The 26,031-nt window shown below is 40.2% G+C and overlaps 1 protein-coding gene across 4 annotated transcripts; it reads right to left on the reverse strand.

The window, feature by feature from the left end:
- Window positions 1-318: 318 nt before the first annotated feature.
- Window positions 319-24,993, reverse strand: ttyh3a (tweety family member 3a). Of its 4 annotated transcripts, XM_059347304.1 has the most exons (16): window positions 24,728-24,992; window positions 24,085-24,306; window positions 20,272-20,441; window positions 17,948-18,059; window positions 17,572-17,792; window positions 16,386-16,481; window positions 15,414-15,486; window positions 14,965-15,040; window positions 10,998-11,053; window positions 10,201-10,293; window positions 8,835-8,927; window positions 7,545-7,681; window positions 6,023-6,196; window positions 5,227-5,302; window positions 4,107-4,208; window positions 2,513-2,570 (listed from the first exon to the last, which is right to left on the reverse strand). In XM_059347304.1, exons 2-15 carry the CDS (start codon window positions 24,208-24,210, stop codon window positions 4,128-4,130), a joined length of 1,584 nt encoding a protein of 527 aa, XP_059203287.1. In that variant the 5' UTR covers window positions 24,211-24,306; window positions 24,728-24,992; the 3' UTR covers window positions 2,513-2,570; window positions 4,107-4,127. The 4 variants fall into 4 exon arrangements, with proteins under 4 accessions (XP_059203286.1, XP_059203287.1, XP_059203285.1 ...); XM_059347303.1 differs by lacking the exon at window positions 4,107-4,208 and having other exon boundaries at window positions 319-2,570; window positions 24,728-24,991; XM_059347302.1 differs by lacking the exons at window positions 2,513-2,570; window positions 4,107-4,208 and having other exon boundaries at window positions 4,721-5,302; window positions 24,085-24,267; window positions 24,728-24,993.
- Window positions 24,994-26,031: the final 1,038 nt, after the last annotated feature.

Consider the following 26,031-nt stretch of genomic DNA (forward strand, 5'->3'; position numbering starts at 1 on the left):
CTACTGGAAATGGACTTTTCCATGATATTCTAATTCATTGAGATGCACCTGTAATTGATAACCCTGCTGAGGGTCGGGCTGGAGTGGAACAGGGTTAAACTCATACAACTCTACTCAAACTTTCAGATTTCTGTATTCTTGTAATGAAAAAATGGTTGAGTTGTGTTTTCTGTGTTCTACTTTTTCAAATGTAAAAACCAACCAGTGGCTTTGTTTAATGACATGGAGGTGACAACGGAGCTGGCGGTGAAGTTCTGCTGCTACCTAGTGTCTGTTCCAAGTCAGGGTATCAGGATGCAAAAAAATCCAATGAGTAGGTTTATTACAGTTAAGATTTGTTTAATTTTAAAACACAGCATTCAAGCTCAATAGAACCACAGGTTTAACATGTACACATTTTAGAGAATGCAAAAAAAATGATGTAAAAAAAAAAACCCAAAACAAAAACATCTACAGTGATTTTTTTTTCCAGAAAAAAAAAACAACTCAAAAATTAAAATCTATTTACCGTATTCACATTAAGAAGCATCACATTGTGCTTGCTAGAGAATCTAAAATGAACCAAAAAAAAGAGAGTAAAAGCAAATCAAATAGAAAATTAAAAAAAAAGTGGAATAAGCTTTTTTTAAGAAATTAAAAATGAAATGTAATTTTCGGTCACTTTTTTTTTTTTTTTGCATTTTGTAAATGTTTATAATCTGTACAACTGCCTTGCGTTACAAACAACAAAGAGAATATGACTACTACCCAAAAACAGAAAGACTGCATCAGTGTAATAATGTTTTACGGAGCATAAATGATTGGAAAAAGTCAGGCTCATGTTCTCCTTTGAATTCACAGGCAACCAGGAGCTGTCAACTCTGCAAAGTGGCCTCAAGTAAAGACATTTAAAAAGATATTCAGATAGGAAAAGAGTTGTGCTTTACTTGTTGGCACAGTCTCAAAAAAAATCACCTCTTGTACTGGTCACAATGCACATCTAAGAGAAGCAAGTTGAAGTACAAACATCTCACTTTGCATTTGAAGGATCGTCATGCTTCAAAAGGAAGTCAGCAGGTTTTCCTTTCACCATTTCCAGATTATAGAGAGAGCAGAGTTATCAATCCCTTCACAGCATTCACTCACTCTGATCTAATTTTGTTATAAATGCTAAAACACATTTGTGAGACACTGCATTGCCAATGCATAAAGTTTCTCTCTGAAATATTCTTAGGAACTGCAATATGCATTTTGTCACGTAAACTTAAGATTCTAGTGAGAGGAATTTCTGGCTCTAAACTGCTGCATTTGGTGAAGAAGATTATTGCCACACTGAGTGAAGTGTGTGTGTGTGTGTGTGTGTGTGGACAAGTCCCACTTCTTCTAAAGGAGATGAGCAGGAACATGGAGAGAATAACAAGCAGTCTGGTGAAGAGGCAAATCACTGTCGAAAGTCTGGAGTAATGTTGAAGAAGACATCAGACGCACAACTGTCCTCCTCTGCTTCTCCTTCGTCTTCAAAGAGCTGTAAAGAGTTTCCGCTTCCAGTAGTATAAAAACTTCTCATCTTTTGTTCATCATCCTACAGAGACTCTTTGTGTCAAACAGCTGCATTTCCATCATCTTTGTCCTCTGAGAGCATGTGCCAGAATCACGTTCACAGCTTCAAGAGTTTACAGTCACTGCTGTAGAATAGTGGCTAATCTATGTAGTTAAAAAATGCCACAGGAAATTAAGTGTCCCAAGACAAAAAGAAAATCAATTCCAGACCTGTAAGACGTGCAATACTGCAGGAAAACTGGTCCCAGAAATCGTTTTTCAACACGAGATGCAAAAACAAGCCAATATGATATACAGTACGGCAACATTAACTGCAGGAATGATGCAAATCTCTTTAAGCAGAGAGACGAGATGTTGTTCTTTCAAATGTATCTATTCTACCACAGTTTCAACTATGTGTTATGTGAGAAACAATGTTTACGCTTTATGTGGGAAGAAAACAGTTGATTCCTTCCATGTTTGTGTGTAAGGCATTTTCTTACTCTGTAGGAGAGAGTGCAATACAGTACTTTACAAAAAACAACAACCAGTAGTAATCAGTGTTAGCCTAGGAGCACTTCCAGAGTCCTCAACACTGCAATGCCTTGTTATATGTGATGCCGTGCATGTCATGGTGCATTCATGTGTAAAAAAAAAAACAATAAACAGAATAAGCGGGAGTGTAAAAGTCAGTCCAGGCTCCATCACATCAGAGTTGCAGATGAATTCCCAGCACCAATGCAACAGTAAACATCAGCCAAGGATTGTGGAGAAAAAGGTCTGTGCACTGTACGTTTTGCTTCATCCAACCAGCGAAAAGCACATTTGGTTTTTCCGTTTTAAGTCAAGTGCGATGGTGGAGGAAAGCAGAAGGAGTGATTAAAATGTATGAGAAATAACAACTGACTGATTGACTGACTGGATGAGAGACTTCAGAGGCGTCAGTGCTACAGACAGGATGAGTCCAGTGTCTAATGTGCTGCTGCTGCAGGAGGGGTGGTGGGATCTGGTCGGCTGTTGGCCAGGTACTTTGCTCGCATGCTGGAGGTGTACTGCAAATGAAAAAAGAAAAATACACACAGAACAATTACTTACAAGCATTGCACAAAGGGTAAACTCATTCTTAAACACACTCCATGTAGGATTTTGTCATTATTATATGACTGAATTTGCAGGTTTTAAAGCCTGAAAAAAATGTTTCTGTTGCAATAGCAAATAGATTTAAAGCCGCAGTGCTTTGTTGATTGGAAGAAAACCCTCCTGGCAAATAAAACATCACAAGCTTCTGTGGAAGAACATACAAATATACTGACTGGACATCAATACTCAGCAGAACACCATTCATTCAACAGATCAGAGACCCAGATTACCTTTTCAAACTAGTTACTTCAGACTGCTGGACTCTAAAAGGATGTTGAATGATTTAAATACAGAAAGAACATCACACCTACAGAGCACGGCGACATCAGAGTACAAGGAGTTGTATAAACGTAACACCAATTCCAGTTGAAATTGTTTCACTTTTTGCTCTTTAACTGTCGTGCACATTCATATACATTTAGGATGCACCCATGCATTTTTAAAAAAATACAGGCAATACAAGCACAAATAGGCTGCATTTCAAACTTACGTGGAAACATAATCAACATAATGGTAACTTATTTCTTATGTTCCTTTCAGAGCCTTTTGGACAGCCTGTTTAAGATGTGGATGCAATATCTAAATTATTAGCACCAATATAGACTCCATTGAACAACCTAACTTACCTTGAATGTCAAAGAAAAATATGTATAATTTGTAGGTCTGTGAATAACGATTTTCTTTCCTATAAAGTGTAAAAATGCCCGTTGTATTTTCCCTCAGCCTTGAAACATCTTGTTTTGTCCAATTACAGACTTAATAACTTTTATATTTACTCAGACTACCTTAACGTGTCAGAGGTGGTGATTTCAGGGTCTAAATACTGCAGCAATGGCGATGCAGCTTAAAATCACAACACATACATTAGCTAGCAGAGTTTGATCAAATGTGGTGGGTAAATTAGCTGAAAATAAAATTTCGGCATCAGCCGAAAATATAACATATAAAGGTCGTACAAAAAAGTCGTACCTTCAAGCGGTATTCCCTGTCAGACATCCAATAACTGAATCCTTAATGCTTAGAAAATACTAGTGTGACATATTTTACTTCTAACTCCACATGAATTCACCCTAAAACCCAAGAATCAAGACAAAGCAGAATCAGATGATCCGTGAAACAGTTTACAGCTTCATAACTTGATGTTGACTTGACTCACAACGAGCCCCAGGGCAGAGTTACAGCTTCACATGTTCCTCCCAATACATTTGTGATGCGGGGGGGAGGGGGGGTCGGGGAACATGCAGCCCAGGGCCACAGGAAACAAAAATCAGGTGAGACACCAGGTGGGACACTGAGCAAGAGTCAGGACAGACAGGGTGTGGAGAGGGTGGAGGGGGGTCCAGCAGCCCTGGTGGGACCTAAATAGAGGGTGAGTAGAGCTTGGGAGTTTGGGAAGTTGTACAGAGGAGAACAGGCCAGCAGGTGGTGGAGGCGGGCATGTTTTGTACCTGTTAGCATAGCAGACGAGGTTACCAAAACGATCTTGAACTCTCCGAAGGCTTTAACTGCCAGCTGTGACCGCTGTTACTGTCCGCAGCAGTCAAATACAACTGTATGGATTCGCAGGGGAAAAAAAACAAAAAAACGACAAGAAGAGAGTATAGAGAAGATACACAAAGCAGCGTCTAGGTCCAGGCAGACACACGGACACCAGGGAGAGGAGGAGCTCTGCTGGAGGTTCAGGCCGAGGGGGGAGCAGGAGGGAATGATTCAGGTTTGTTCCTAATACATGGTCTAAGTTTGTCAACTTTAATATAGTATCAATTTGCAATTCAAAGGAATTTGAGAAACTCAGGAACTAAACCTGCATTTTGGCCAGAAGAACCAGGGACTAAATTTAGTTTCTGTAGGATAGTTTAGCCTCTTTGGAGGCAGAACTTTCTTATGATGATGGTTCATGGCTATTGGGGCCGACTATCGTTAGTAGGTGACACCGCAGCTGCTTCAACTTGTGTTCAAAAGTACTGGGTGCTTCTGGAATGCGTATCATGATAAGGGGCGGATGTTTGTTGATATTTATTAAGGTTAAAAACATGCTGTTGAGAGAGAGAGAGAGAGTGTGTGCGTGTGTGTGTGTGTGTGTGTAAGAGTGAGGAAGCGGGGGTCGAGCAAGCTATAAATGAGGAAATAAAGTAAGTCATAAAATAAATTACTGAGTGTTTCATAGCGGTTATGTTTTAAAGCGGAATTAAATGATCCATCAAACACACGGTGGAGATGGACGCTTTCCTCCTCTGCATTTCTGCCTTATGTTTTAAAGTCATCAGTAAACACAAAGAACAACAGGGTGACTGCGTGGAAATTGTGTTTCAAAGAGGGTGTTTTTAATCCGTTATTGGTCCAATTTTGCTGAATCTTCATGGTCTTTCAGATGCAATGGGAAAGTAAAGAGGAACGTGCAATGTTCCTCGTTTAGTTCTTGATTTCTGGTTCTATAGTTCCTAGAATATTTTGGTTGTAAAATAATGGTCAGTCCCTTAAAAAGGCTGCAGTATGACCCAGAGGTGTTGCAATAGTTCTAATGTTTTTTTTTAATTTTTTTAATTTTACAGGAAATGTGACACTTACCGAAGGTGGAGGAGACTCTCGTCCTATCAGAGGCGTGTTTTCACAGCGAGAGTTTGGAAAGTTTGCGTTCTGAGCCCTGTTGAATTAAACACACAATGAGATCAAATGAAACAAGTTGAGAAGTGCTTAAACCCTTACACACTGCTGTTAAGATATGAAACAATATACTGGACACATGAAACTCTCCACGTCAGTTTTCAGCATACCAAGGCATTAAAATACAGGCCGAGAAAACATGGGATCCCTTCCCCCAGTTTCCCCAACACTGAGCTTCACTCATGAAGCTGAGAGCTTTGACTTTCACAGGCTTCACAGCTGGAGAGCAACAGCTGCATCTGCTGTCCACCGCATGACTTTCTATAGGAGAGCTTAGCTCCTCTCTGGAGACATAAAAACTGGCTTCTGAGTACATGAAGTATCTAATATCAGCCACAGTGTGCACAACCTCAGTGTGAAAATAAATTATCTACCACTTCTGCCTTTCACTTAGAGGCTTTCTATTTAAATTCACAGTAGTTTCTTTTTTTTTGTAGAATTTTATTTTATTAATTTCTGTGGGTCATCATATTAGGTACCAGGAAGGACATAAGAACAAAAATAAATAAATAAATCAAACAAAGTTTCATAATTTCATCAATATCAGTTTCATAGTATTTCATCAAAATCAAAGTTACTTCAGAATTTATCTGTCTTATAATGTTCAATGCTTCCCTCAGTATTAATGATTGGTTGTACTGACCCTCCTTTACCAACCCCCCAGTAGTTTTCACAGTAGTTTCAAGCAGTGGTGACTTACATGTACTCTGTGACAGGTGCGTTGCTGACGGTGTGGGCTGCGGCAGGGATGGAGGTCTCACTGCCGTAGCTGCTGCCACAGCTGTACAGGCTGGGCATGTGGACCCGGTACAGGTTGTCGTGGTTTTGCCTTCCCCCGTGGCTCAGAGACTCATCCTCACTGTCATCATCATTCCTGCAAACATTACACAGCACTGTCATACGACCACCACCAGAGGGACCCCCTGTCCTATCTGACTGAAGACAAAAAGAGCATGAGAGTGCCACGTGGTCACGTTTTGTGTTTATTCTCAGACACATTTTGATTCACTTTCCTCACTGCCTGAGGGCAAAAAAAAAACAACACATGATGAATTCACTCCTGTGTGAAGCAAAGACGATGCAGTTTTCCACTGACCTTAATGGGGCTGAACAAAGGGCGATAAAAATAGCCTCATGTAATTGGTTCAGTTTCTGCAGGAAAATTAAAGGCCCTAATTTTGCATCAGGACAATAAATGCAGTTAGTTGCATTGTCAAAAGAAGCAGTAGCCTACTTCTGCAGAGAGAATGTGTTTCCACGTGATTCTTTTCAAACAACGAAGCTTAATAGTGCATGTGAGATAACAACAATGCACTGAACATGGTCTGTCAAAACTGGGCAACAATGACACCGACAACATGGAGCCTGTCTCCCTCTAGTGTTCATCCCACATGCATTTTACTGCATATCTAACACAATCATAAAGTTTCATTCATTGCAGCTTACAATACATGTATTTACCTTATTGTGCATATCAGATAAAAGATTAAATAATCATTTAATAATAGAAATGCTAAGCCTGAAAATGAATTATAAATCTTCATTTAATTCCAGATGTGGTAAAAATAATTTACTCTGCTCGCATCATTATACCAGTACAACAGAACAAGCTTAGCAGGGACCACTGAGAAAACAGACTGGTAGCGTGTAAGCCTTTGCTTTATAACAGGAAGCACCAGCTGAGATCAAACTGATGAACATGCCCCCCAATTGTTAGGAGGGATCAGTTAATTATGTGGCGCAGCTGAGCTGACGGCTGTGCCTGGGAAACCACTTTCCTCGCAGCCATCCTGCAAACCTTATCTGATAGGACAAAGACATCAGGATGATTTCACCCCTCGGCTGCAGGAAAAGAGACCAGCTCAGGCGGTGGTTATGATAGATTTAGGCCAACTCGGCACAATTAGGGGGTTTAACGGGAAGCAATCTATTTGAGGAAGCAGCTGGAGCTCTCTGCACACATCCCAGTAGCAAATACAACAGCTTTACACAAAATAATCATGTTTTACTATCTGTGTAGGTTTACCCTGAATTGCTGCCACGTAAAAACAACTTCTGAAGAGGGTTAAATACCATGAAACCATAATTAATTGATAGGCTTATCCTCTTAAATTATTTCTCACTGTATACACAGACCTGCACACAAACTCAGCTTAAAAGCTTTTACGCTTATGTGGTTTTGAGTTGATGGGTGTATAGTATGTGGCCAGTGGACACTTTACCTCTTGCTGTGCCAGGTGTGAGGCACGCTGCACACAATCGAGCTGAACATCAGAGCAGTGATGAAGGAGTAGAGCACGAGGTAGATGAGGCCTTCCAGTCCGTCATAGCACAGTCCCGTCATGGCCTGGACAAAGTCCTGCAAAAATGGATGGACACCATTTTTATTTCAGCTTGCAGTGTAGGAAATTTAATAAATATTTGTCTCCCCCGGCTATAAACTTGGGGGTATTTAAAAAAACAAAACATAATTAGTTCTGTTTTCTTAATGCGAAATGAGATAAAATGCTTACAGTAATCACCACCTTGTGTAAAGATAAAAACTCAATAGAAATTAAGCATATTTTGCTGTGTGTTCGAGAAAGCTGGATACGGTTCTAACTAGGCTTTTATTTAGCTCTTCATAGCCTTCGAAAATATATAATGCATTAGTTCATTAGTAACAAAAGAGCCAAAGTAAGTGGAATTTTGTTTTATATTGATGTAGTTTTGATGATGTTACTGCACCTGATATATATTGGCCTAAACATATCAAATCTTTCTAACACTGATAGAAGGCATGACAAGATCAAAGTATGCATTCAAACATCTAGAGCACCCTAAGAAACAAAAGGAAAGAACAAAACAAAAGTGCACAAGTTATAACAATGCTGGAGTGATATTTCAGCAAGTGAATTCATAAAGTCTTTAAAATGCATCTGCTGTGATTTCCCATTTAAACTAGGTCAAACCAATGAGCTCACGGTTGGCGAACTAGAAGGAAGGCAGTGTATTTTTATCTAGGTTTGAAAAGAAGCACTACACCCCACAATATCTCGATTGAGAATCTCCATTCTGTATGCACTGCACAGCAGGGACGCATTCAGTATTCTACTGGAGATTCTGTAATTTTCATGAAATAATAAGCTTTGGCGGGGAGCCGTTTAGGAGAGAAGGCAGAGCAGAAAGCACAAAAAAAAGTGCTTCACTTGCACGTGTGCACTTGGAATTTGGAAGCCGCTGAGGAACAATCCTCCAAAGCATTTCGATAGCCAAATACTTGTCATTCAGCCAGTTTCATAAGTGGTACAAAGCCAGCATCAACTGGACAAGAACTCACATACAGAAAAGCAAATGTTATTAATGGTGACAGGTGTAGTCAGCTGCACAAGCATAAAAAGAGGAGTCGCTTTATACAACTAAGCTGCACTACAAAGATGTCACAACAAATCAATTGCCGTGCTTTTTTTTTATCAGACGCGGAGCAACACTACAGTAAGAATGTCTCTGTAAGTCTTCTCCTCCCTGCTCACCATGTGAAGGCTGCGGCAGTCCACCAGGGCAGTGAGCTGATGTAGACTGATCTCTGTGGTGTTCAGTATACCCTGGATCTCCTCTAGACTTCCCTGGAATGAATGAAGGGAAAAAACACAAATTAGCAATGTTGAAATAGGCTTAACTTGAAATCCAACTTTGGCACCTGAGTGTGTTTGGATTTGGAACAAAATGAGTATAATGCTCATTGTCTAGATTACAAAAATGCTACTAAGTGGTAGTTTCCAGCCTGTAAACAGTGGTAGAAGAGGTATTTAGATCCTTTACTTCAGGAAAAGTACTTACACCACACTGAAAATACTCCACTACAAGTTAAAACCCTGCATTCAAAACCTAACTTACGTAAAAGTATGCAAGCATTATCAGCAGAATGTACATAAAGTATGCATTGTGCAGTAAAATGTTCCCCATCAGTGATTTACCATTATAAATTATTCATTTTTTATTAACATTGTTGCAAAATGAATGTGTATGATGCCTTTTACTGTTGCAGATGTTTAAGGTTGTGCTAATTTTAACCTCTGCATATACTGTTGGAAATAACTAAAGCTTTCACAGTATGTATAATCTTAACCCTATTACATAACATGGAAATACTCAAGTACAATAATCTTGCTTTTTTTTAAACTTAAGTACAGTACTTGACCGAAAACTTTAACAGTAATGAATTCACTGATTTTTCATTCTACACATCAGTGTCTTGTGTCACTATACAACAGTACACAGCAGGTCCAGCTGAAAAAGCCAATTTTATTATAGGACACATTTTAATGTACTGTTTTTGTTGAATGCACTTATTGTAAGTCGCTTTGGACAAAAGCGTCTGCTAAATCACATGTAATGTAATGTACTGTTTTCTTTTCCTCCACTTCTCATCACAGCTCTAGCGGAAAATACGTCTGATAGCCCGATATAAACAGTTCCACAACCTCAGTACATTTCTCTGTGTGGGCATGTGAAGTGAAATATGCCTCTGTCTATTCCCAATGTCAGCTCTCATTTGTGCCTCTGTCAACACAGTGCAAGGACCAGCGGCAGACAATGCCACAGTGTTGTATTGACAAGGGCCAGTGAAAGCCTAATGCAGCTAAATGGACATAATGCAGGTCCCAGGTGGGCCGTCAGCAGATCTTTATGTGGACAGGTGCACTTCACTTCTCTGCAGGTCAGTCGTTTGGTCCCATTCACTGGGATATTCTGTCATCACAAACAGTACAATAGTGCAGGAAGCTTGTGGCCTGGTGGGGTTGGGGGGTGGGGGGTGGGGGGTGATGTTGATGGTTGCACCTACCCTGTAATGTGCCATTTCTAGTAAAGAGTGTAGTGATGGGGCTGGAAACATACCTGACTTTGTTTATACTCTCTGGTGGCAGAGCGCAGCAGTTCGGACACGTCATCCTGCATCTCTACTAAGGCTTTGTGGCTCCCGGAGAGCTTCTGAAATAAAGTATGAATACTGTAGCAGCACATCTCAAAAGTATCTCCATTACTTTTTATCATTACCAAGTGCCTTTGGTTGTCTCCCTTTATAGTTACATGGAAGTCTAGTGGAAGCATGCTGACAGCTTCTTGATGCGAGCTGAAAGGCTAACACACACACACTGTATATAGCTTCCTTTTCTTTACAGTCATACTAACAATAGCTGCCTCAACTTCAGTAGCACTCAAAAGTTTTGATTTATTCATGTGGCTTGCACACTGAAAGGAAGGTAGTCCATTAAAGCAAACTATAGATTCACAGTAAAAGTGCCATTCTTCCTTTCTAGCTTCTAACACACACATGCTCTGATGCAAGTGCCCGCTATCAGTACGCACACACAGGAAAAGCTGCTTTGTTTCTCAGTTTTCCTACTGGCAAAATGGGAAGTATTGTACTATTGCATGGAAAAAAAGTAATTCTTTGGAGGCAATGGGAGTGACTGATTGTTTTCACTTGAATTGTTACCAATAACAAAGTCATGCATCATGCAGAGAATATATCTATGATATTGTGACTGCTGGGACATGAGTACTATCAACATCACATCACTGTTGAGCTAGTACACTACCAGAATACACAGGTACTCATCTGATGGTTAAATGCTTCAATTTAATGTTTAAAACTCAAACATGCACAAACAAATGTAACATATGCAACAAACCTGCTGGAATGGGTTTGTGTGTTTCAAACTGCAACTAAGGTAGTGCTGCAGGATATCTGTGAATTAAAAGAACAGGAACAGAAAGTTTTATTTCATTTTTTAAATGATTTTTACATATTCATGTTATTGACCAAACAATCTTTTAATGGAGGAAATACTGAAAGAGTAATCATTAGATGGTGCCCTATGACATCTGACTATTGAGAAGAACTGACATGGTAAATGGAAAATGGATCTGCACTAATATAGAGCTTTCACGCATTCACTCACACTGGTGGCCGAGGCTACTCTAAACGGTGCCACCTGCCACCATTGGGAATTCATTCGCACACCGATGAATGCGGCAATTTGGGGTTCAGTATCTTGCTCAAGGTAGGCTGCCATGGTCAGGGATCGAACCACGGACCTTCCGATCAGTGTGCGACTGATCTACCAACTGAGCCACAGCCGCCCCAATGACATGGAATCTCATCAGAGATTTGTACATACTGGTCTAGGATTAGAATGAGCACAGTGCAATAATGGAGTTAAATACTTCAATGAAAAGCTGCATTTTATTCACAGTCCATTATTTTATATTAAATCATGCCTCCTCATTGTTATATCTCAATTAAAAATGTAAATTTCTCTCTTGAATTTGGCATCTCTTATTTCAAATTGCATTGTGGCTTCTCCATTCCGAGCCACTGCTTCAGCCACCATTGTTTTGGTCTGGAAAAAGGGCCAATAGCAAGGTAGCAGGCCGATGTAGAGACACTGTATTGTGTTTTCCAGCTCTGTCTCACTGTGTTCTCGGTTTGCCCTGTTAGAGCTCGACTGCTTCTGTAACTGCGTTCCTGCTGAGTTAATCCTGAGCGTTCAAGTAAAACGTTCCAAAAGAATAAAGTTCACACGTGCTGTAATAGTATGAATTAATGTGCTTTTCGGATGACGCACTTATGGAACAACAGAACATAATGCCAGTCAGAGACTTAGGTATAACCCTTCTTTTTGCACTGAGCCTCCAGCAGAACAGCACAAGGAGTGGTTTAATCATCTCTGAAGTTATTGTTAAAATTACAGCATGACCGAACTTGTACTCTGCTCACAGTACACCATAAAACAAAACAGACTGTAATTAAGGTTTTGGACTTTCACATGCTGTTAAAACCTACTCTAGCTACAAACTCACAGCAGTGAGTAGGAGTTGATGAGAAATCCTCAGCGACTCAAAAGCAACAGCAACATCCACAAATACAAGCTGTGAGAACACCACCACCAACCTAACACATGGTGTGAGTGACGTGCACACTCACTGCTGTGTCAGGAGCTTCTTTCCCACACAGTTGAGGAGTCATGAGGAGGATATCCGGTGCAGAGAAGTACATATCAAGCAAGCCCTCTGTCACACATACACCCACGCACAAAAATATCAGGAAGAGCAGCTTTCCTGGTGTCTGACTTTTGGTTATGCAAGAACCACTGATGCCTCATCACGGGGCTGGGTCCAGCTCTTGTATCAACTGTGCTAACATACAAAATACATCCTTGCTGCCAATACACAGTGGGCAGACTCAATTTTGGCTCATAAAGATCGAATAGAAATAAGTTTCAGGAAAAAAAACTTTATATAATCCTGTTATTACTTTAGCCACTGTTCCGTGTAGAAGAAAATTAAGAATTTGTTCTGCCTCTGCATAAAGTTTCTGTTACAATAATTTGAAAGACCAACGCATTGTTCTGTTTTACAATCAGATTGTTGGTGAGCTGTAGCTTCAGGCTTTGACTATAGCGAAAAATAGTGAAAAATGAAGCCACAGTGAGTAAAATGTGACAAGAGCAACAAATGCCTTGAAATGGCTTGGGGTTCAGACGGTTAAATATTCAAAGCATATTTAGGTTTATACATTTTTCAAAGTTATTGACGTGGAAAAAAAAGCATCATCATTTTTCAAAGATGCAGCTCATCTCTGTCATTGCTGCGATCGATGTTAAGTATTTTACAAATGAAACCATCAGAATAACAGAGAAATACCAGCGGCAACATGACAAATAGCACAGATGAACTCTCACTCTCTTTCTGGATTGGGACCATGTGTCTGACATAATTATGCAATGAGGAGAAAGGGGAGGAATGAAAAAATAACAATGAGGGTTGTTGAAATGACGCATGTTCAAGAAAATATAACAGCCATCCAGGGGAGGAAAGCAATAACTCCACTGTAATAATAACACACTTTGTGCTATCCAGAGATTTGTTTGCTGTTATTTCAGGATGAGTTGTAAAGGGAAAAACTGAGCAAGATGTTCCCTCTCCGATGCTGACATTTGTAGGTTAAAGTAACCTATATGTAATGCAAATAATGTCATGGGGTTTGTAATCATGTGCTATGCATCTTTCAATTTATGATATTATCATAACAGTAAATTAGACTCAATTTAATTGTTAAAATATTAATAGATGTGTTTCAATGGCTGAATAGTTAACATGTGTTACAAGGGAGAAAAATAGGACAGAAAACCCCCATACTGCATGAATCAGCCCAGAGGCAAAATACAGCTTATGCTGCAGCATAATGCAGTTTATGCAAAGAATAAGTTAGTGCTCATAGTTCACATGAAATCATAGCATTAACAGCTAATGCTCTGCCCTGACTGCTTGCTTTATGTATACAGCAATCACCATATTTTAGAGAAGAGAGCAGAAAACGATAAACTGAGAAGCTGATGATCTTTTCAGTGAAACAAATCATTTGGCTCAGCTCACCAAGAAGAGCCAGCTCTTTCGGCTCCCAAATGGCTCTTCGTTTCAGGCTCTTCACTTCAGCAATATATAAGTGCAGTCTATTTACCACTTTACCATTTGGTTCACAAAGCATGGACGTGACACCCATAGTCAGCGTCTGCAGCACCCACAGGTACTTTTCCTAACGATAAAAGTATTTTAAAAAAAGAATGGCTCCCTGACAGACGTGAGCCGGCTCCCATCGTTCATTTAAAAGAGCCGGCTCTTTGAACCGGCTTGTTCGCGACTGACACATCACTACTTGGCATAGTGCCGCCGGTTATTGTAAACAAAGCCGCATGCTAACTGTCCACGTGGTATCTGCTGCTGATGGTAAACAAACCGCTGTCGCTAACTGTGCACAGGGTGTCCGGTGCTTGTTGTAAACAAACAGAAATCGCTAACTGAACACATACTGCTGCAGCACATACACACTGTACTGCTACAGTGCTAACTGTGTAGCCTATTAGCATTGTGCTACTGTGCAGCACTGCTGCTGCTCTGTTGCACGTCACTATTGTCTCCTCCCACCTCGTTCCACAACGCTGGACTGCACTATGAAAGGGTACGAATATCACGGATTTACGGCATCACTATGAACACCCTAAGGCAAAAAGCCGGCACAGATCTTTCCAGCAATATGGCGGGACATTAGCGGGAAGGCACTATGAAAGGGTTTTTTATTTCTGAGCACCATCTCCTAATTTTTATTTCCAAGGACTGGAGAGGCATGCAGGAAATATATTGTGCCTCTGCTCCTCTTCTTCACTACTCTTATCTCTCTCATACACTCTGCTTCATTCACACCCGAGGCACTATCATTATTCCTTTACATGCATCCCATCATGGGACAGATTGGGCGATTACTATAACGAGATTTGTTAGAGGCTTCTGTATTGACTAAAAAGGCAGCTCTTTGCCCTCTTGACCCTGTCGCAGATGTGGCAGTAATTTTTAAAGGCCTTTTTTATGGGCCATGGACAAGACCAAGCCCCGCTCTTTAGAACAATGCCGCCTCACTGCTGCACAATAATCAGAGCATTGAGACCAGGAAGGGGGAGGGGATTAAATAATTCAGGCTAATGTGTCCTCTACAATTTGAGATGACTAATATTCAGTATTTCAAAGAGTTGCTGGACTGAATACAAAACGAACTCAATACAACATGCCAGTCTCAGTACCATATCAGTATGTGATTCATACCTTGGTTGAGGACTCCATACTGGTCTGCCACTTTGGTGACATACATGTCAGGAGCCACACAGAAATCACTGGAGGTCTAAGAAAAACAACAAAACAAAAGACTTAAAAGTGAACAAGACACAGCAGTAATTACATTTTTCTCTGCGCACACAACCAACACAACACTCAATGCACTGTCAAACTGGATGGAACATGGGAGAGTAACTGATTGCAGCCCTAAAAACATCTTTACAACATAACAGGTATTCATATTTTTTTTCAGTTTTTGCCACATTTTATCAATAACTTGACTCTATAACTGTAGAGATTTAAGAGAAATAAAATGTCCTTCTGGGGCCAAATTCTTCAGTCTTTGGCTGAGCACACACAAATCGTGTTATCCAATTATAAGTAATGAACTGTGTAGCTCTACCTGGAAAAAAGCATCATGCTCCGGTAGAGACACTTACCGCAGAGACAGCCAACACCAGCCCTAGGGAGACCCAGCTGATTACCAGAGCCACTACACCAAACAAGCACACCCTGGGGAGAGCAAGAGTAGGTGAGAAGTTTAAGTATCTTTAACATGCAGTGTTAGAGCAATACTTTTTATGTGTACAACAACAATCCATACAGTGTAGCAGGTAACAAGTTGGTCCTGTAGTATGTTTAAGGCTTTCTCATGCATCACATTGATTGGACAAATTCTATTTTGTATTAAAATACTAATCTCCAAGACTCCAAACACAGACTAGACTCCAAACACTGCGTTAAAATTGTGAATAAACAAATGGAGAAGGTAGAACTCTTGAGTGACAGTAGGCACATCAACAGATTACATTAATAATTGAATTTAAACGTGGCTAAATAATGATGTGTTGGATACTTGTTGAACCATTATGATCTTAAAGGCCATTGTCGAAAATAAAAACACAAGGCAATTAGCTACAAGCAAATCTATCACTGTGTATATAATTCTCTATCTACCAATTAATGTTATGTTTCATTACATATATGCTTTTCAGCCTTAAAAGAAACCTGCACAAACATTAAGTGGTCTAATTTTCTTTGTATTACTGTATTATTTTAGTGCTTATAAAATGCAAATAGAGTTTTTATAGCTGCACTATTGAATATAAAATTATAACCAAAAATATGGGGGGGAAACCTGTAGCTTTAAGTGTATCATGGTGTGTCATTAGTAATCACCTAAATACAGAAGCTATCAGAGTCATTATGCTATATGAATTGGGACTGGGCTGATATTTAAGAGGGTATAAATTCATCGTGACTGAACTATAAAGGCAATGTGGCCTTGATGAGTTGAAGGCTTCATGCATAATAATTGCCACTCATTCTGTGACAACAGCTAGATCATTTCCCAAGGCAGAATCTTTTTCCCTTTAGTGCTCTTGAGGCCATGATGTCGTGATGAGACTCACCCTATAAGCGTTCCCTTGGAGTTGCGAATGAGGCCAAACAGCACCAGGAGGCAGATGAGCACGTCGAACAGTAGCAGGCCTATGTAGCCCAGCCACCTGTGAGGACAAATGTCATTAACAACAAATGGCCAAGAGCAGCACAACATACCATCTATTAATGAAAAAAGAGCTCTATCTCCGAGTCAAGCACAATAATTCAATCCTGAAGCTCACAAAAATGAAATTCTTACTCTAATTTACCATCTGAAACCTGCAATCAACAGAGTTTGAAGAGCATTATAACTGTATCATGCTGCACAGGAGACATGTTTGACTTCTTCCTATATCTAACCATGGTTGTGTAGTTTGCATAGATAGGTGCAGGACTTACATACTGTAGTGAGAAAAAAAAACACCCTGAAAGTGCTTGGGGTTCGGAGGGTTCACCAGACAAATGTGTTTATAACCAGGAGAAATGTATTCTAAGATTCGTCTAAACAAAAGGCCAAAATAATGCCAGATGGATTATTACAAGACACCATGTAATAATCCATCATATTGGCACATTGTCATTTTAAATCATTATAAAAGCATCTATTACAACAGCTTTAAAATTAAAAGGAATAAGTGACCTTGGAACCCATCATTTGGCATTCACCATGTTTATAACATAGAATTTATTCTTTGAATTCATGTTGCGACACTCCATGGAATTAATGAAGTCCAGAAAGCTTACAACTCTAAAATATGTTCTGCTAAACTGAATGCAGGTTTGAGATTCTGGGTAAGACAGCTGCCTAATGACATGCTGAACGAGTACGACTCATTCCTTGTTGTCTGTGCTCGCATCTGCTTCCTACTTCAGATTCACTCAGAGATCTTAATTCACATTAACATTTCCAACAGTGTGGCCTCAGCCAACTCTGTCTCACCAGGGAAGAGATAGAGTAACTTTCAGCTTTTCGACAATATGTGAAGCAAAATCTTCACAAGCCAGTGAATAACTGGAAGTGTGTGTGTTTGCAATGGTAGTTTATTAAAGAGCCAAGAATCATGGTCTGTTGTCTGCATTGCTCACTGCTCCTGCTGCTCCTGCCACTCCTTACTCTGCAGCATCAGACAGCAGCTGAATATATAATGTGTTGTGTTCATCTGTATGGCACTCTTTGTTTGAATGACTGCTTGGACTACATTATTACAGTCGTACCTGTACCAGTCATAGAGCTCAATGTTGACAGCCAGCTCGTCCAAGGAGATGTCGCTGTTGTCCCAGAAGGGGATCTCCACCATCTGCTTGACCAGCTCGTCCAGCTGGCCCTGCAGCTTTTGGATGATGGACAGGTAGTCTGCTTGCTGTGCATACTGGACCTCAAGCTGTTGCAGATTGTTGTCTACCGTCTGGTTCAATGAGGATGTACTATCATAAACCTAGAGCCAGCACAGGGACAAACAAAGCCATGATGCAGTTGAAGTAAATGGATTCACTACACAGCTTGAGTTGTAGGGGGAAAACCAGGGACGCTCAAGGCAGAAGGACGATAAATTATTAAACACATTGGCATAATTTGTGCCCTTCGTCTTACCAGCTTCTCCACCCCAGTGATTGTGCGGTTAGCATGGCGCAGGGAATACGTCAGCCGATGCACTCCATCACAAGTCTCGCTGTTCCCATAGAAACCGACAGCAATGCCAGCGCTGAGGGGAGACAAAGGGAAGGGTGGGGAGACAGGGTGGTGAGGAGGAGGGATAAGCTAAAAAAGACACAGAGAGGAGACAGAGAAGAGAGCGAGCGAGGGGGCTAGCCAGGCAGAGAGAGAGGCGTGTGAACTCCACATTAACCCTGTCGGTTCAGACCCCAGTCAACAGGCTCCTTTCAGCTCCAGCAGAAAGACTCCATACAGAACCATGGAAACACAGAGGAATGGACCAGCTATGCCCCAAACCCCACACTATGACTGACAAAGGCTGTACTGAGGCAGGAGATCAACTCTCATTTGCACAGACAGGCCTCAGGTTGCAGAAAAACAGTTCCGGCAACTGCATGGGAAACAGTTTCTGTAGGTACATCAACACAAAAAAAGAAAATATTCTGACAATTCATTTGTATGCATCCTCATCCAATCCTGTAACCTGGTGTGCAGCAGAGAGTAGAAGCTATTCGCAGTGATAGTGCTTTGTATATTTCAGTGACAAAAAATAAACTCCCTTCCTGTGCCCTGAGAAGCAATTTGAACCAAGGACCGATATCTCTTCCTGTGTTGCAGCTGTTGGTCTTTTTGCTAACCCCCATCCTATGCCAGAGTGGATTTTATCAAGTAGGAAGATGATAAGCGAATCACTCCAAGCTAAGTCAGACCAAGTCTATCAGCGTTCAGCCAACAGCACTCAGTGAATCAATGGGTTTTCCTCGCTTCCTGGAGGGCTGCTAATCTCTTCCTCTCACACTCTGAAGTGTGAAAAGGTGAACAGGAGCAACGGCAACAACAAACACAGCCTCCCTGCTGTGATGATGTGGAAACTTCTCCTTCATTATTGAAGAACAAAACACCTAAAAATAACTGAAAACGCACAATAGAAATTAGGATATTCCCAACACTTCTAACAGGGCTTTGTTCAATGATGCCGAACATGGACTCCGTCAAAGAACAAAAGCAAATCAAAACAAAGAGATGTATGAGTATTCTCTCTGGATCTAGTTTTCCTGCTTTGACTAAAACACATTTGCGTGTGGGTACAAGCACACACACAGACACACACAGACACACACAGACACACACACAGAGATACAGTGATTGTAATGCAGTTCTTGTACTCATCAGGTCCCAAAGCTCTTTGTGCTACTCTGAATCAACCGTGATGGCTCTCCAGTGGCCCATCAACAGGAGGAGGAAAACAGGAAACAAATGCAGTGTTCAAGGATAGAAAGCATGTCCAGATGGTACAGTTCTCACACCATTTACTCCAAAAATAATCTAAGATATAAAAATAAGAAAACATCAAATTGCAGCAAGCGTTTTTAACACTTCTATGGTCTTCATGCTTGAAGTGTGCACATATACAAATATAATTTTCCTCAGCACTACTGTACAGTTTACAACCGACTTATTCATTCATTCATGTAATCTTGTGGCTGTCAGCCCGGGGGTAGGTCTTAGATGCCTTAGATGTTCAGTTTAGAGTAACAAAATTATTTTGGGTTTCCGCTAATAGGCTGATTGAATTGATATGGAATTTAATTTTACCTGAAAATATGCAAGCTTATTCTTCTTTTTCACATATAAGAGAGGAATTTGAATTTGTTCCTATTATACAAAATGTTATGTTCATACAGTTTATGTTGGTTGGTTTGTTTGGCTTCTTAATATTACAGAGGAGGCTGTTTCACGCACATTCTTGCCTCTCCAAATCTTCAGATTTCCATAGTTTTTAGTGCCGACAACATATTTTACATATAATTTCCATGTTTAGCTCAGCTTGTTGCCTAGGGTCCTACCTCTTCCTGTATCTTTGTCTGTGGGTGTGTGTGATGCAAAGCAGCTCCCATCAACCAAACAACTGGTGAATGTCATTTGTAGACAGTGCATATATAGGATGCAGATGATAAACTCCTTTCTGTCCTTGTTGATTCTCTGTCAAGCTTTCAGAGAAATTTGCATATAAAGCAGGACACAGCAGGTGATCTACAGCAAAATCACTGTCTATCTCTATGGATGCATCGTGGTCAAGCCCAAACAGCTCAGAACATGAGGGAGAGTTTATGTAAATACTTTCTGAAAGCTGCACTCTCTTTTGTCTAATGGTACTAAAATATGTTTTCAAGATAAGAGGAAAAAAGACCCTTTGTGAAATGACATGCAACTATGCAAACATGAATGGAATCCACTCTGATCTCTGTGTTTAGACTCACCTGCAGACGAGGGTTGCAATGATGACACACCAGGCTGTGCAGCAGCAGTCTGCGTTGGGCTGGTCCTCATTTTTTTTCCGCCGGCAGCACAGACAAATGGAATAGATGAAGAGGAAAACAAGGTCCAGGGCCAGACAGGCGAGCGCCACACCTCCCAGTAACAGGATAGACTGGTGGACAGAGAGATGGCGTTATGGAAACTTCATTGCTAATACCACTTTCGCATCAATAACAGTGTGGTTAATGGTCTTACAAAGTTTCCCACAGAGAAAAGCCACAAAGAGGAGCACAGAGCTTCAAATACATTACCTCCTTAACTGCAGGACATATTTTATTATTATTGTGTACATCAAATACTTTAATGTATATATTATATTTTTGCAAGACAGAAGCTAGGTCTGTCTTCACCTTAGTCCTTAATGACACTGAAGACAAGTTTTGTGCACAAATTAGTGAAGCATGTGCTATAATCAGGAGAAAACATCTCTAAATTAAGATGTCTTATCTTTCGTAATTTGAATTTAAAAAATCAGCCATTTCAGTTTTGTAAAAAACAGGATGTTAAATGTGCACTTCCTGTGTTGGAGGCAAATGGAAAAACAAAAACTCCCTAGTAAGTGATGTGGTATTGAAAGTTTCAGAATGAAAGACACATTGAGAAATAAATACTTTCTGAAAAAAAAAACAGTTCTAATAATACCTGCTGCACATTACAACTACTAACATCTTTCACTGGTAGATTTTCAAAGCCATCTGTAGAGCATATACACTATCATAGTCAACCCTCTCAGCCAACAGCAGCACTTCCTATGTAGGTCAGACATAGGGCCTCTCTGCTCACTGTATACTCCTGAGGATTCACGGCTGGGGCAGCTTTCCATCATGCCAGGGTGGATCTATTTGTTCAGCTGTCTCAACGATAAATTACAGTGACTGACAAACCTTGATGCAGTGGTTGTCGACCTGCTTCATGGCAGTGAGTGAACTCAATCTTGGAACAACTGCAGGTTCAAAGTGCAGTCTTGTAAACACAATATTTGGTGATACAATTTATTTGAGTTGACTGCAATACGTTTGCCATGCAGAGGTAAGTCTGACAAATTCAAAGGCACCCAAAGTGGCAACATCAACAATGAAGTATTCCTATAGTGAGCACCACTTAGAGCTGACAAGTCAAGACTTCAATGAACCCTGAGTGAGAGCATTGCACTGACAATAATTAGCAGCCCATCATCTCAGTAAGTTAATAAATTACAGTTTTATGATGACCTCTTATATTTTGATATTGTTGTTATTACGGCATGAAGAGTGAAATAAGTAGCTCCATCAGCTGATATACCTTTGCATTTTAATAAAATATGCATTACCATTCTCCAGAATATCCTTTTAACAGTGTTTACATTGAACTTCTAGCTAGCTGTACACACTGAGAGCCAAACACATACAGCTGCAGCCATTATCCAATCAATGAACCCTTCCTGTGTCCTTCCAGCAAAAGGCTCCCAATCGTACCTCAGAGAGCTGGACAATAACAGCTGTGAGGTGGTACAATGATGACCTTTTTTAATAAATGGACTCCAGTGCCACCTCGGGTGAACAATATACTCTCTAAAATGTGTGTCTGAACTAGAGCCTCTTTACCACTAACTCATGGATTACCTAAAGAAATCTGGGAGTAAATATCTGACACCCACACAAGTTTGTCAAAGTGCAAAAAGGATGCACTTATATTACAACTTATGCTGGGCTTACACCAAACGATTTTCACAGTCCCAGACTAAAAACTAAAAGTCTTTAGTAAATCTAGGAGTCTTACTGGAGTCACAGCGCGCTCCCGTCATCCAGATCGTTAAGTGTAAGGTAGTAATCTGCGCTGTTTCTTATCAGTCTTTTCCTAGTCTTTGGTTTGCGATCATATCAAACGTGTTTGATATTATCGCAAGTCGCAGTGACGTAACACAATCAACAACCAATAAATGAGCGGTTCCAGACCGGCAGTAAAACCACTTATCATCACAGTATCATCACAATAATGTTAGTAAGCTCAGTCCTAAATACAAATATAGAGATGTAATATATTTACGGCCACAAGCGGGATTTTGGGGGCGCTGTTTCTTAGTAAAGAGAACAGTAAGCAGACCCAGTTAAAATGTATAAATAAATGTATACATAAATAAGTAATAAATAATTGATGATGAATGTGTGATTAACTAAATGAAAGTTGATAGAGCTGATAAGTATAATTATTCAATTAAACAAATCATAATTAAATAAGACAAATGTATATCATGAATTACTTTCTACAGTTTCCTTTCCTTTATCCTTCCTTATATCTATTTTTACTGTAAATTAGTCAACTTTTCAGAAAAACAGAAATCCTTTTTCAGCTTTGTGAGGGCGTCTTCTCCTCTTCTTTTTTTTTTTTTCTCAACACAAACCACTGCGCACACAAAAATTGCATGGTAGGTAAAAAATGCTAAAGGAAATCTAGTTGTAGTCTTGTAAATAGTGACCCTGCAAGATTCACAGTCTTTGTAGAATCTCAGTCTGAGACTAGGCTGGGACTAAAAACTCTTAACACTTTTCTTTAGATGTGAGCAGGTGTGAGCTGATAGTCTTGCAGGAGTCTTTCCAAATCTTTTCAAAGTCTTCTGGTGTATAGGTAGCATTAGAGTACTTTTATTTGATTAAACATGAATGTATTACAAGCTTTAACACATCACAGCTGCTGACAATTGTGCATATCTGGACGATGCTTCCCATTTCTCAGGAACAAGGATTCCCTTGTGCATTTCTGAATCATACTTCCACTTAAATGGACACACCATTTTCCTGTCTTCCCTCCCATGTCTTTCACTTGTATTGAAGATGACCCTCTATCTGTGATGTTGGCACATCATTTGACCCGATTTATCTACTGCACTCTTTATCATGCCCATGACAAAACAAACAACATCCTATCTTACAAGGCAACAGATTAAGTTAATTGTTGAGTCAACAGTTTCCACAAAATTTCTTAGGGAGGATTTACAGGATTTATAGGATTCCTTTGTAAACCAAAAAGGGTTAATCTGAAGTTAATGCTGTGCCATCTGACATAATCAGTGATCCTATTCTTTTAAACATTTCAATCAGAATACATGCAGGGTGATTTCCCTGGATACTGCGGGTAAAATGCAATAGGTCTGTTTCAACCACTGTTTTGAGAGGTATAACCTGCACATCACAGATATGGTGTTACAGAAACCAATGACATCTGCATGAATGTGAAAAATCCTAAGTGCTAAAGTATCACTTGACCTAAATTTAGAGATTCTTTTTAATATGAACCATATACACAAATGCCATGCTGTGCTCCCCTCCCCCAGTCTTAGCTGTTCATCAGGCTGTGCAATCTACTTCTGGACCTCAGTTGAACCTCTTTAATCTAGACATCTAGAGCAGATAATGTTGTTTGTGAAGTTACTTCAGAGTGCAAATGCTACTCACACAGTAAAACAAACACAGGTTATTATTAATATCAAGAACATGGCCATTAAGGTCACCTTAGGTGGCTTGGATCACACTAAATAAAGCCAGCTGGTTGGTGCCTGGCAGAGGTCATGACATGGATATAGCAGCTACACACAGATGGTGACATGGATCAAAAGGTGAAAAGCAGGAACAGGTGCATACAGGTCACCCTTCACTGAGAAAAATACAAATAAATTAAATTTAAGGCTACAGAGGAGGTGAATATTGAACTCAAACTATCACTGATTAGTTGTGTGGTCACTTGATACCAGGCAAAGGGGTTTGTGATGCATTTTTTACCTGTTGATAGGTCCAGTCCTCAGGTCGGAAATCACTGCTTGTTTGCTCGAACTTGAAGTTGAAATGGGGAAGTCTGTGCAGGATGTTCACCCACCATGGTGGAGAGTAGTTAACCACTGCTGCCATGGCGAGCAAATGTCAACGAGATCCAACTAGCAAACAGGCAAGCAAGGATGCTTGAAACTGTAAACACAAGAGGGGAATCCACTTCATAAAGTCTGTCTGTTTCCGGGATGAAAGACAAAAACAAAAGCAGGGTTGGGTTCAGGTTAGTAAGCTAGTTCGCGTTTTTAATTGGCACTGACTGTACCAACTTAAAACTATTTTAATTATTGATCTAAATCAATACATAATTCAAAGGATGTCCATATTACATTATTTATTAATAGTAATTAAAAGCCCGAGCAACAACGGCGTAACAACTTGCTAACTTGACACAGTTGTGGCTTGTAGCTTGCTAACATTAACTAGTAGCTAGCTGACACGTTAACCCAGGGCGAGCTGAAGCTAGTTAGCTTGTCAACTTATGTGACTATAGTGTCGCTAGCGGGGATGTTGTTGTAATATTAGCTGTAAACTCTCGAGTGCCGTGGTCCATTTAAATTTGTCTATGTAAAAAAGCCAGTTTTAAAGGTAATTTTACCCGTAATGTTGCAAGCGTTAACTCAGCTAACGTTAGCCGGGTTAGCTGCTGGTTAGTCCAGTCCGCTGAGACTCGAGCAGGGAGGCGAATAACAACAAGAAGTCTCTTTTGTTTCACTTGACATTCTGCTCCGCGGTTTGTTACATCCTCTTTTGTTTAGTTGGTGAGCCCTCGGTTCCTCTCTTGCCGTCTTATTCCATCGCAGCAGCTCAGACAAGCACCTCCAAGTAAAACCTCCATCCAGTTATCAGTGGAGTACGGGGAGACTGGGGCCAACACGGCCACTGTTCACGACATTCACCCAGCTGGCAGCTTCCCCGGCCCGGCCAGCACACAGCCCACTCCACCGGCATGAAACATGACCCAGTAGCGCCACCCAGTGGAGCCATGCTGTTGCGCTAGTGGAAGCTTCAAGAGCTATCAACAAATCGGTAAAACTGAAGTACATAACAAACCCTCATAGGTTATCGTCACCCTGTCAAAATAATCGCCAAACTAATTTTTTTCAAGTTTTGCAGGAAACACAAAAAACTTCACCAAAAGTGTAACATATGACATTTATTGATCATTTCACTCAAAAAAGGATGTAACAAAGGATGGCTATTGGCATAGTAATAACACTGTGTGTACATTATGTAACTTAAGAGAAATAAATGACTTAGGCAATTTTTTGAACATGCCTTTGTGACTTAAGCAAGATATGGTATCACTTTATTTTGAAGGTGTCTACATAAGAGTCACACAAGCCTGTCAGAAACATGACATGACAAGTGTCATGAGCATTAATGTTACTTCAAAGTGTCATTAATGTTCATGTTTATGACACACTCATGTCACTCTTATGTAGACACCTCCAAAATAATGTAAATGGTAATGGACCTGCACTTATATATCGCTTTTCTAGTCGCTTTGCGACCACTCAAAGCGCTTTACACTACAGACTGCGCTCATTCACCCGTTCACACACACATTCATACTGGTGGCAGAGGCTACCCTAAAAGGTCCCACCTGCCACCATTGGGAATTAATTCACACACCGATGAACACAGCATCGGGATTGAAGCCAAAGTCACATTTTATTTTGACCAAGACATAATAAATCTGCTTAAGTCACACACTTGACATAAGCCATTATCTTAAAGAGGTAAAATCACATGATCTGATCAACTGAGACAATTTTACCATAGGTGGCCGGCTTCATGAGATGATTTAGGCAAAAAAACAAAACAATTTTGACAAAAAATGACTTTGGCGATTATTTTAACAGTGTGACGATATATTCCAGAACGATTCCACTTTATTTC

This window comes from Centropristis striata, chromosome 13 (assembly GCF_030273125.1).
Source record: "Centropristis striata isolate RG_2023a ecotype Rhode Island chromosome 13, C.striata_1.0, whole genome shotgun sequence".
In the NCBI taxonomy this organism is placed as follows: domain Eukaryota; kingdom Metazoa; phylum Chordata; class Actinopteri; order Perciformes; family Serranidae; genus Centropristis; species Centropristis striata.

What these genes read in the sequence shown, in the direction of transcription:
- ttyh3a (XM_059347302.1), bottom strand. Translation starts at nt 24,210, where the DNA reads ATGGCAGCAGTGGTTAACTACTCTCCACCATGGTGGGTGAACATCCTG. An exon ending in GAGAGTATAAACAAAGTCAG is followed by an intron (nt 8,928 to 10,200) that starts GTATGTTTCCAG and finishes CATTCATTCCAG; the next exon opens with GGAAGTCTAGAGGAGATCCA. An exon ending in ACTGCCGCAGCCTTCACATG is followed by an intron (nt 7,682 to 8,834) that starts GTGAGCAGGGAG and finishes CCATTTTTGCAG; the next exon opens with GACTTTGTCCAGGCCATGAC.